General features: G+C 52.7%; 4 protein-coding genes across 4 annotated transcripts; 2 read left to right on the plus strand and 2 right to left on the minus strand.

The window, feature by feature from the left end:
- Positions 1 to 454: 454 nt before the first annotated feature.
- On the plus strand, positions 455 to 1,669 carry RHO25_002834 (uncharacterized protein; the record flags this gene model as incomplete). The annotated part of the gene is made up of 1 exon (XM_023598382.1): positions 455 to 1,669. One exon carries the CDS (start codon positions 455 to 457, stop codon positions 1,667 to 1,669), a length of 1,215 nt encoding a protein of 404 aa, XP_023455308.1.
- A 363-nt stretch (positions 1,670 to 2,032) lies between these two features.
- RHO25_002835 (uncharacterized protein) lies at positions 2,033 to 2,545 on the minus strand (the record flags this gene model as incomplete). Its single annotated transcript, XM_065602308.1, has 1 exon — positions 2,033 to 2,545. One exon carries the CDS (start codon positions 2,543 to 2,545, stop codon positions 2,033 to 2,035), a length of 513 nt encoding a protein of 170 aa, XP_065458380.1.
- Positions 2,546 to 5,862: 3,317 nt separating this feature from the next.
- Positions 5,863 to 7,661, minus strand: RHO25_002836 (uncharacterized protein; the record flags this gene model as incomplete). The annotated part of the gene is made up of 4 exons (XM_023598384.2): positions 5,863 to 7,000; positions 7,133 to 7,150; positions 7,201 to 7,444; positions 7,499 to 7,661. The coding sequence occupies 4 exons, from the start codon at positions 7,659 to 7,661 to the stop codon at positions 5,863 to 5,865; spliced, it is 1,563 nt and encodes a 520-aa protein (XP_023455314.1).
- Positions 7,662 to 10,090: 2,429 nt separating this feature from the next.
- RHO25_002837 (uncharacterized protein) lies at positions 10,091 to 12,013 on the plus strand (the record flags this gene model as incomplete). Its single annotated transcript, XM_023598385.2, has 3 exons — positions 10,091 to 10,246; positions 10,301 to 10,758; positions 10,816 to 12,013. 3 exons carry the CDS (start codon positions 10,091 to 10,093, stop codon positions 12,011 to 12,013), a joined length of 1,812 nt encoding a protein of 603 aa, XP_023455313.1.
- Between the last annotated feature and the right edge of the window lie 79 nt (positions 12,014 to 12,092).

Genomic DNA, 12,092 nt, shown 5'->3' on the forward strand with positions numbered 1-12,092 from the left:
CGCGAGTCTCACTTGACCTGAAGCCGTTGAAACACTTCTTCTGAAGTGCAGGCGCAGCACAGCAACGCATAATAGAGCTCACCTTCGAAACAGGGTCTCACGTTCTTCAGCACGAGAATGTGGAACCTCGCCCTCGGAGACATCAAGCCTAACAATAGGCCGCTATTGTACAGCAGCAAGATCATGTTTCACGTGAATCTAGCTTCCATATTGTCGCAGTGCAATGCGTGAAGTTCATTAACAATAGCATTGTGCAAGTCAAGGCAGTAACGTGCTCAACGGCTCGAACTTCACTTGCAGCAGGTGCGACGTATAACTTCCTCGCTTGCCCCTCAACATTCTTTTCTCGTAAAACCAGCACCACTTTCAACACACATCAACATACCTCTGTTTGAAACCCAAGAACATCAGTACATCACATCCGCAACAGACCATCAATACACGAAGTCACAAGATGCCGCGCAAATTGTTCCCGCGTATTGTTGGAGAAGATGCCAACAACTACCTCCTGACAACCACTAACTACGAGGACTGCAAAGAAGCCTCTGTCAAGTGGATCCCGAAGGACCAGGCCGAGCGCCACATCATCCCAGCCTGGGAGATTCTGAGCTCGTCTGCTATGCAGCGCCTCCGTTCAGTCCAAGGTAAGTCCTACGAGCCTTACACAGGCGTTGATCGAGTCGAGCTACACTTCGGCGGCGGGGCTTTGTTTATGTACATCGATATGAATCCGCCAGGGGGCGCGATGCTGCGGGAGGTGAGGAAGGCTGGTAAGTGTACGGTGTGGATGGTCGAGCCGTTTGTGTCGGGGCCGCGTCCGCGCATGGAGGAAAAGCTAGCAGCTGCGGCAACCAACTCGACATTTCGAGCAATTGCTCCCGCACCAATGACATCTGCGCCACCACCAGCAATGGCACCAACGATGTCGCCGGTAACGTCACCAAACGCCTACGACCGCAAGTCGAACTTCACTGGCGCAATGCCGCTGAACTCATTCCTGGCGTCTTCTCCTCTCACCTCTTCTCCGTCGAAGAAAGAACTCCAAAGCAAGATGTCTCCAATCGATTCGCCTCAAGCTCAGTACTCGGATGGCAAGATGGAATGCGAACGAACCTCGCTGCCGCCTCCAGCGATCTCTGAGACTAAACCGATCCTGCTCGAAGAACCAGCTTCCCAGGCTCTACCAATCCGTGCCAATTCGCCGACACCAGGCATTCCCCTGACTCAGCACATCACGCTCCCCTGCGAAGAGCAGACCGGACATGGCCTCGACCACGACAACGGCTTCTTCTGTGGAGGAATCTGGCACGACGACATCCAGCTCGGCTTCATAACCTGCAAAGTCTGCGTCGGCACCGCCATGTTCCAGGCCATGTTGGATGGCAACAACGACATTATCGAGCATGGCGCCAACGTCCCAATCTGTGTCCTCTGCGCCAAGATCTGCGTTGAAGTCGAGCACAGTAAGATGGGCTGCTTCTGCCTCGAGGAAAAGTGTACGCACTGCTTCCTTCACGCAGTGGATGATATGAAGGTCCTTCGCGACGCCATCGAACCCGGTACGAACTACGGCGAGTTGTGCTGTAAGTGCTATCAGCCAATCATTGGTCTCCCACAGACCAGCAAGTGTGTTTTGTGCTGTGGGATCAGTTTTGTCGCCACTGCATAAAGAATGGATGGTGGACACGTGGGAAGAAAGGCTGTCTGAAAGCTTTGCACACCTGACACGGAGGAACACAATGCTATTGTGACTTGTTTATGCTCATATTGACTGGGCATCAACACTCGATTGGAGGGACAGAGACGGTTGGTCTTGCTTGGCGATCCCATCTTGCGCAGCAGAAGCGCAGCAAAGACTCTTGAAAGCCTTTGAACTATACTGCAGACTGGATGAGCTGTACAGCAGCAACCTTGATCAGCAGGAAGGCTACAAACCACGTAGCTGAAACTTACGAAATTTGCAAAAACGTCCTTTCCTTTCCTTTCCATGGCATTTCCATCCTCCTGCATGCTTTTTGGGACCGCTTGGCCTTCACAAAATCTGGCAGCGATTCGTATCGCCTACTTTCCGCGCCGTCCTTCGACGTTCTTCCTCCTCTCGCAGTGCATGCATGTCGCTTGTCCACTCTTCCGTGTTTTCCTTCAACTTCGCTCTGATTCGATGTGTCAATACCCGATTCATCCTCCTGACTTCAGAAATTTCACGTGCAATGTCCATGATTCTGTTCTTCCTCTGCTCGATCGACAACGCCGCGGTTGCAGTGTCAGTAGCATCAGCAGCGGTCAAGCCCCATCCCTGCTGTCGTGGTAGCTCAGCGACTTCCACGTCGACACCTTCGGTATCGCGTGCCTCGGTTAACAACGCTCTATTCCGATTGTAGATAACCTCGAGGGCTTGATGTGCTGAGAGGAGGAGTGCGGCGCTGTTGCTTTCTGTCAAATATTGCTCGAGAAAGCTGGCAACTGGTGCGGGCTCTGAGCTGAGTATTAGATCCTTGAGCTGCACTTGTCGTGCAAGCGTTGCGAGCTGTTGGTTGGATATCATAATGTGTTTTGCGTTGGGCGACTGTGTTGTCGGTGTTCGCGACTGCTGAGTGCGGCACACTTCTGCTGCGTTTATTGCTGTTGTGGTCCTAGACAGCAGCAAACATCCGTGGCCCGTGCCTCATTGTTCCTTGCAGACTCACAAACCGTGAGGTGTTTGCGTTCTTGAGGCAATGTGCTGAGCTTCTGAACGCTGAAGTTGATTTGCCTCATGCTGCTTTGGCTTAGTCGTGGCGGTCTTTGTGTCGAAAGGAACGGAGTCATCGTTCAGATGGCAGCTCCGGCACACTTAGGTTCTTAAAGGGCGTCAGTAATGGCAGCCGAATCGGACAACGCTGACAAGGGGAAGACGGCTTTCAGTATAGGTATTAGAGTGATTGTCAAAGCCCAAATATGCATGTTTTTACAGCGCAGTACTACTACTCTTTCAGGGCGGAGTGCGCTTCGGCAATGCTCATATCCAGCCAGCCGAAGCAGAAGTCATACTCTGCGATGACTTTGTCACCGTATCTGAATGCACCCGCAGAAGGCATTGGCTGGCAGTTACGTGGCAGAGGTGTCCCTCTGCGTTCGAAGTTGATTGCGGGACACTTTTGCACCTGCATTGTCTGCCATCGATAAAATATCTCAATGTCCAGTGATGTTGAGCACGATGCAGCACCGTAACGCGAGATGAGACTTCTGTGGGTTCCTGCTGGACTGATACAGCCGAGTTTCTGTCAGTAACACGATCGGAGTAGTAAGGCATTGAATGCGAAGGAGTCAACTCTGGCCTCTGTGATGGACGAAGGGACACGGCCCCTGAATCTGCAAATCCCCGCTACCTCCTTCAGTAGCTGCAGCATAAAAGCTTTGAACGGCTTGCTGGAGCGGCTGGAATTGCACTAGCCAGAATCCGTAGAATAATGATCGTTCCAGCGTGGTCAACCTTAAAATTGAGAACTTGAGAAGCCATGCAACTACTGCGGAGTACGACTATAATAAGAAGCGTGTAGTCGATGGTAAAGTTTCGGCTGGCTGAGTGGAGGTGGAACTGTCGCTTAACCTGCAGAAGCGTGCTGCGCAGCGTGGCGGCCCTGTACCAAAAGACCCCGTTGTAGTGGGAAATGCCGCCTGGGTTGACGAAGCATTGCTGAAATACCAATCACTGCGTTGGGAGAAGATGGGTGCCAAGACTGAGGTCGTTGCAAGCGCAATGAATGCTACGTGGGATCAACTGGTCAGCCAGAGATGCTTTCGAAGTATTTTGCGAACAGGGAAGCTGTGGATGGGCCAAAGAGCGGCTCGGTGATGGCCAAGCGCTCAAGCACCTCATCATTCATGTGGAGGCAGTTGGCGTTCATGAAAAGCAACTCAAGTCTCGCGCTAGCACAGAGCGCTTTCAAAGGCTAGAGCGGCTTGCTTCGAAAAAGCCAATCACCTCGAGCCATTTGTGCTGCTTTATTTTATGTTCCGAAAATGTCATTTGCTGATTGGGTTGGCCGCTGGTCCGTCGTAAGACAAGTTTCCCGCCTGCTAAACGTGAAAATTGCCCTGAGCAGAGTCATGATACAAGGTCAGGCGGCAGAGCAATTACCAAAGTCGGTTGAACAGGATGTGAAGTCTCTCGGCCTTTGAGCTATGGACCAACCAGACAGCATCTTAGGTCGGTTGTGCCACTGGGCCCTGATTCTGGTTGTCAAACGATCAGCTGCACTTGCACTAGCTTTCTGCGGCCCGTCGCGCTAGAACATCTGATCGTCTCGTAGATGCTCCCACACCAATCCTTACCATTCGGAGCCGAGACGGTGACCCCAAATTTCGGCCTGCTCTCCTCTTTTCGGCCCGTGATGTCGGCCACGCCGACTAGACGGCCGAAGCGATCGCGGGAGAACGACAATAAGCCCATCCTTCGTGTCCAGCGCGAACTGTATTAGATTAACGATGATGACTTGTCCTGGTACCTGCCTCAGTACCATTGGCGACTGAGCAGCCACTGGGTCCTGCGTGCTGCTGTAGCAATAAAGTTTGTCATTTGAAATGGTCATTGCGCGCAGTCTTCCGCTGCGTCGGTATTGCTTGGCAGGCCGGACGAGAGCCCTTCGCCGAAAGGAGTGCATGCGCAGCAGCTGACGACAAGCAATTGCCCTAAGGACATTTCTTGAGCTGGCTGAACGCCATGATATCGTCAAGGTCCCGTCCACGATGTGCGTCGGCTGATTTCATGCTGTTTCGATGGTATGCTTTGAATTTCTCTGTTGACAACGACTCTGGTCTTGAACGCTGCAAGCTCAATCATCGAATAAGACGAATTCGTGGACCTCTGGGTATGCCAACGAATTCTGGACATTGATCGCGATCCACATCGCAAGAAACGCAGCATGACCCAGCAAGAAACAAGGTCATGGTTTCACACTTCAAGCCGCTTGAGCCCTACCGGTTCTGGTCTGCCCAAAAGGAATCGAGCTGAGCTGCTCGAAGGCGTAAGTTGCGCTTCGTTCATAATATGCTTCGTGGTGCGCTTTGGATTGCTGACTGCCTTCAGTCATGTTCGACATCGTGGTCAGCTGTGCGTCGACCATATCCTGCGAGGGATTACGAGAAGCCGCATTGGCAACCACCACCTGCCACACCAGTTGATGCCCAATACGCGCCATCAGGGCGCATGTCGGCAGCTCAGAAGTACGCAGAACAAAACTGCCGCATGATGGCTGAGGGATCGGTAACTGACTCGAGAGCAGGTCGAATCAGCTCTGGGCACAAATAATGATTGTGGCAGACAAAAACGAAGCTCTCATGAAGACCCTGCTGGCGCGCATGGAAGCAATAGATCACCGGCTGGACCGGCTTGAGAATGTGAGCTGATTGAGGGTGCCTTTGCTTGTTGCGAGATCTGGATGCATGTACGGCGCGATAGTCGTTCGCACAAATGATAGAGGAATGCGGAGAATCGGCGTGGGCGCGTGGGAGGTCTCGATTGATTGCAATTGCAGGTTGGATCTGCTTTGGCAATCGGACACGCGAAGACGTGAGGACGCTAAGGACGTCACGCGCTATTCTGTATTGGGGTATGAAAGTGGAGACAATTTGCCCATGACTCGCGTAAGCAACAGCGGCAGTTCGGTCTTTTGGACGACGACATCTCCAATAATGTGCCAAAGCACAGATCCTGTCTGCCTGGTGACACGGGGCTGATCGCAACACGAGAGTGAAATAGAGAGGCGGGAAGTCGAATCTAGCAGGTGTGCTCGCAAGCGACTCTCTACTTCCCCTCTCATTGCCACCACCAAGTCGTTGGGCTGTAACATTCGAGACCACAACATCGGGTCTGCGAATCGGCTACACGAACCACAACGAATCCTTCTTTCGCTCGCTCGCTATCTCGAGCCCTTGCATTCCTATTGCCTCCTGGTCTCCGCCATGTTCGGGATACTTCCTGATATGCTCAATTGCCCATCTGGTCTGACTGTTCAAGATCGGCGGATGTTTGCCGTGCCCTTCGATATGCGGCAAGCCTGCGAAGCGATATAGCCACTCGAACCACTCCATCGTTTCGCCGTCATCCCAGTCAATCTGGTGAAATCTTCTGTGCTCCCTTCTTGTAAGCTCGATTCGGTTTTCTTCCCACTTCTTTTGCTCAGCATTGGATGGCATGGAGAAAGCGTTGTGACCTGACCAGAAGCGAGCTATCGCTATCGCTTGATATTCGAACGAGCGGAAAGTCAGCACCCGTGGAAATCCAACGAGCGCCAAAGTCGGTCGGCCACGTACGAAAGTATGTTGGTAATTATTGACAAGGCGCTGATTTTTGTAGTCGAATATCGGGGTCCCATTCCTCTTGTCCCAAAATGGGTAAGAAGCTTGGTAGCCTGTACAGTAGATCACGCGGTCGATGTCTTCCAGTGTTGAGCTATCTTCGAAAACAATGGTTCCATCCTTCCTGAATTCTGTGATGACAGGTTTCCAGAGCATGCCGTCGGGTGGCTCTCTGCCATCCCATCGACCTCTCGAGCGACGAGATACGTACAGCGGCCCTCTCAACAGCTTCGATGCAACGAGTTGATGCGCGACATCGTAGCCACTGGCCGAATTACCAATGACCAAGACTCGTTGATTTTCGTACACGCGAGGCGATCGATATGTCTTGGAATGTTGGACACGACCTGGAAACCTCGATAGCCAATCATCAAGTCCAGGAACATAAGGTACAAATGGCACAGCATAGTGACCGTTCGCAATAACGACGGCATCAAATTCTTCTTCCCGCCATTCGTCGACACGTCTCGCTGCGTCGTGCTTGCGTAAAGTCAACTTCCATCGATCGTTGGCAATAGCAAGCACATTTTCCACTGTCGTTCGGGTATGGAGCAATTTGTCAAGTTGATGCCACGAGAAGTAGTTTTCAATATACTGCCTTGGAATATGGTGGGGTACGAAAGGTCCATATGCAAATGGCATATCGGAGAAGGACATCGCCCTAGAGTGGTCGTCAGATGATGCGTGAGCGTGAGGTAGCCTCATTTTCAGCTCAGACCAACGATCACAGCTCTGACTATGTGTTTGGGAAGACGAGGTAAGGAAATGGGAGGCATCACTCGCTGTGACTTACACATCTGGCACGTTTGTGCTGAGCAGGGTTAGCACACGCTTCTCGTACAGCCTTACCAAACGACTCACGTCAGTTCCTCATAGATGGGAGTCTTCTCGAACCGATTCTGTGTAGATGGTGCTGTGATCGCCGGGAACTGCTGTGGCGGAGATATTGGCTGATCAATCTCAGGTGGTAAAGCGCCGGGTGTGATCGGTATATCATCAGGATCTGCATCGTAGATCCAGGTGCCTCCTGCCGTTTCTCGACGTTCGAAGACCTTTATGGTATCGAAACCGTCCTCGGCGTGCAGAGCAGCAGCAGTAGCCGCGCCTGTTTATGGGAGTCAGAGCTTATGTAAGGATGCGTGTTAGATCCTCGTCTCACCGCTGGCACCAGCCCCAATGACCGCGACTTTACGGACCATAGTCGTTGTTCGAATAAGCTTTGCCGTGTTCTGAAGACGGCTTTGTAACATAGGTCGTTGTGCTAAATGGCGTTGAAGTTGGACAGACAGGTGGTGTTGAGAGGTCGTACCAAGTAACGCCATCTAGGTATCGATTGCGTGCTAGAGCAGTCGTGCTTGATTGGCGATTCCAGTACTTTGGAAGAAGAATAAGCAGGTCGCATCTGCACTGCACATAGCACGTAATGGCCGCATCGAGCGCTTTGCGAGCGACGCAGATGGAGACTGCATGTCTGATGCAAGCAGTCTGCAGAGATGAAAGCGACGCAATTCTGTGCCTAGCAACATTTATCAGAAGTCAGCTCTCCGGACGCCGCCGAACAACTTGGTCAGACGAAGTGCAGAGACGACATGGTAGAGCCATTGCGGCAGTGAGGACGAGCCGGCGCCGAATATCAGCAGTCAGCACAACAAACTATTTCAAGTTCTGATGCCCGTCACTGTCACGTTCGCAGAGCGCCAGCGTACGTTGTTGACATCGCACATTGTGTATCAAATGGCAGCATCTGGTGTATTAGCAAGAGCCTACTACGGCTCTGGTCGCCGGCCAGTGTCTCCTGTCGCCGAATAAGTTGTAACTCCAGCTCGTCCGAAGCTGTTGCCATTGCTGGCGCAGTTGTGTTAGAGATCGGCGTGAGACGGCCTCTGCCATAGCGTGATCCTGTCTCAATATATCGACTCTCTCCACACGCACAGACACCCGCAAGGCTTGGTCGGTGGACTGTGCTGCATCTTGACAGTTCTGTTTGTCTCTGGCCGCTCTCAGATGCACGAGGCACGGAAACGGTGTCTCGTATAGCCCAGCAGTGGGAGCATCTCCCATGCTCATAATGTCCGTGACGCATAGATGCGTGCCGCGCCCAGACCTCGCACAGTTCCTTGCTCTTTCAGAGGTCATCGAAACGTGTGTCATTGTCGCGATCAAGCTGCCTGGTCAGGAGGTCGATGGTGCTCCGCGAGTCCAGATTGGAAAGACTCCTGATGTGCGCGGAGTGTGTAGACAGTCGCACGTCCCGGACCCCTCGCGCATCCTGTCGTCGATGAAGCAGCCATCTCGCGGCAGTGTCAGGCTGTCAGCAGGAGACCGGGAGTGTTCCGAGCAGTGTACGAGAGAACACCATGGGGCCGCAGAGGGAGGGAAGAGAGCTAGAACTATCGGTGCCTCGCACGGCCCATCCATTCCGCCGAGATTGGAACTTGCTGCCGAAACGTCACCGCGCGCTCTGCCTCGTACAACCGCATCGACCATCGGCCTCACTGACCACACAGCACATCGTGCCAACCGTGCCGCAGCGGCCAAGCGGTGGTTATCAATGAATGCTTTACTGTACAAAGTCACTAGCCGAGTGCCTCGGGGACTTCAGCACCACTAATGCATCCCGTTTGCACGAGCACATGATCGGAGCATTTTGCGAAGCATCAACGCCTCGCTGCAGGCCACTAACACGCAATCAGATCCCTGGCGATACTTCGGCCATCTACAAAACTAGCAAGGCATTCTGAAACATGGACACTCACTTGCGCCGGAACGCCGCCTCTGCATGACATGCTCGACACGACAAGACCGCCTCGCTGGACTACTCCTGATCTGACTTGCGTGCGCCGTACAGTGGAAGCCTTCCTATTCACAGTACGAAGCCTACAGATTACGCTATCAAGCGATGCGGAAGAGACACTGCGTTCCCGGCGGCCGCGCCCTGTAACTACACTGCTACGGTACTGCACTCGCGGCACTACTTCAGGCTTTTAGACGCAACAAAGCGGATCCTCCTTCTCACAGGCGGACCGCGAGCCAATGCTTCAGTCGAACTCATATGCCGGCTCCAGACCAACGTGCCGCAATACTGGACGACCCCGTGATAAAGTACCTGGTTCAGTGCTTACAGTAGAGCCTTCAATCGAGGATATCGTTGATCGCAGTCACTACGTACTCGGCAATGCACAGACTGGTGATCAGGGTGTTTGACAAAAGAACACCGGATGTGATATGGCCAGAACAATGTCTGGGCTGCACAAGTTTTGTCGATTTACGGACAAAGTGAAAAGTCCATGGCCGATCAGCGCACTTAGCTCCACCAGGGAAATATTAACACCACGAACCCCAGCTGTGCTTGAGCACAAATACGTACATCCACCGAACGGTCCGGCTATACTCCGCTCGGCGCGCACTTCACCATTCCTATACTGCGTTAACTACTGCTCTCGATCTTGCGCCGTTTCAGTGGCACAGCGAGACCAGCGAGGATGGTGTCGCAACTACGGCAGGGCCCTGTGCAACGCTCGACGCGACTCGAGCATCGCTCACAGCCTGGCTCCATGCTAACTATTCACAACCGATCGTAGGTCAAGCTCTAGCCATAGTCAACGCTTTCAGCAAGTCAAAGGCTCCGTGGTTTGTTCACAGCAGTAGCAATCGCCCTTTTTAGTCTTCCTTCATCTTGCTCCAGCGTGTTTGCTTTTCAGCGATCCCTTGTTCAGTTGCCGTTACAGCCCAGCAGATCATACCTTCACAGATGCCATCCGCTACCAAATCTGACGGCACACCCGTCGAGCGACCCATGCCGCAACGGGACTCCAAGCTAGAGGTGCAGGACAGCATTGAATCGCTATTGCCAGTCGAATATCCGCAGTTGGCAGGCAAAACATATCTCGACCATGCGGGAGCAACTGTAAGACCCTGGCGGCAACCCCAATTGGGCTAACGCAAGCTGATTCTTCTGAAGCAACCAGCCAAATCGCTCAACACTGCCATTTGCGAAGACATGACCAATAGCCTGTACGGCAACCCTCATTCAGAACATGGACCCTCAAAGCTCGCAGCGAAAAGGGTAGAAGACATACGCCTCAAAGCGCTAGAATTCTTTAATGCCGATCCGCAAGATTTTGACCTAATCTTCACTCAAAATACGACCGCAGCTGTCAAGTTGGTGCATGACTGCTTCCGGGACTATGCTGCAGCACCAGAGGGGAAGAATTGGTGGTATGGTTACCACAAGGATGCCCATACTTCGATAGTAGGAGTTCGAGAGGGGACCAGAATGCATAGGTGTTTCCGCAACGACCGCGAAGTGGAGCTTTGGATCGAAAGTAGGGGCTTGGGTGGATGTTCTCCCAACGACATTGGATTATTCGCGTACCCCGCACAATCGAACATGACCGGAAAGCGTCTGCCTCTCGAATGGTAAGTCCGCTGACTCGAGTGTTGGCTTTGGTCGTCCCAGCTAACGAGCAATCGCAGGGCGCCAAGGATACGGAACCGTGTCAAGGCCCACACTTACGTCTTGCTTGATGCCGCTGCCTACACATCTACTGCTCAGCTTGATCTTTCCGACGCAGCCGCAGCACCAGACTTTGTAACGCTTTCCTTTTACAAAATATTCGGCGCGCCCTACCTCGGATGCCTCATCGTCAAGAAATGTGCGTGGAAAGTAATGGAGTCGCGCAAGTATTTTGGAGGTGGCACTGTCGAGATGGTCATCGCTGTCAATGACTCCTGGGTCCAACAGAAAGGATCAATGCACTTACATGAACGCCTTGAAGACGGAACTCTCCCTCTTCGCCAGATCTTCGAGCTGGACCATGCCATCGACGTGCATCGCAAGCTTTATGGCCCGAATCCCATGAAGACCATCTCCACACACACAAGTCGCTTGATCAAGAAACTTTATAAGGACCTTTCTGCGCTTCGTCACTCGAACGGCATGCCTGTCGTAAAGATCTACGAAGATCGAGGCGTTACCTTTGGTGATGCGAGCACGCAAGGAGCGACCATCGCTTTCAACATCCAGAAGGACCGTGGCGGACTTGTGAAGTACTTCGACTTCGAGAAGGAGGCCAATGATGAAGACATTATGGTTCGTTCCGGCTCCTTGTGCAACCCGGGAGGAACAGCCACATACCTCGATTGGTCTCCGTCAGAGCTCAAAGAGGCATTCGTCTATGGCCACAAGTGCTCTGACCCTCAAGCTGAGTTCCAAGGCAAGCCTCTTGGTGTCATCCGGGCTTCCCTAGGGGCCATGAGCACCCAAGCCGACATCGACAGACTCGTCCGCTTCATCAAGGAGAAATATATCGACCGGGTGTACGAGACAGGAGGACCAATTTCTATGCCACAGGATGTCAATCTCGACAGTCCTCCCAAGAAAGCTTCAGCGACTGTCTTGCGCGTGTCGGACCATCGTCAAAAGGACTCGGTGTCATCAAACTTCACCGACGACAGCCTCTCTCCTCCAAAGCTATTCAACCCAAAGCGACACAGCGCTATCTTGCCGCCACCTACTCCCAACACGGCCATTTTCCGTGATGAGATGAGCAAATCCGCCAAAGAAGTCGCAGCCAGCTTGAAGAGCGAACAATCCCGTTTCCGCAAGTTCGGTCGAAGTATCGGAGAAGTCTTGAGAATTGGCTCCAGAAATAAGGGAACTCATGTCTGGTAAGTCCCTAAACCTTGGGACAAGAAGACCTTGAAAAATCGTAACAGCAGCGCAACCGGGGGAGGCTTCTAGTGTTTTGGTC

This window comes from Cercospora beticola, chromosome 2, assembly GCF_033473495.1.
Source record: "Cercospora beticola chromosome 2, complete sequence".
NCBI lineage: Eukaryota > Fungi > Ascomycota > Dothideomycetes > Mycosphaerellales > Mycosphaerellaceae > Cercospora > Cercospora beticola.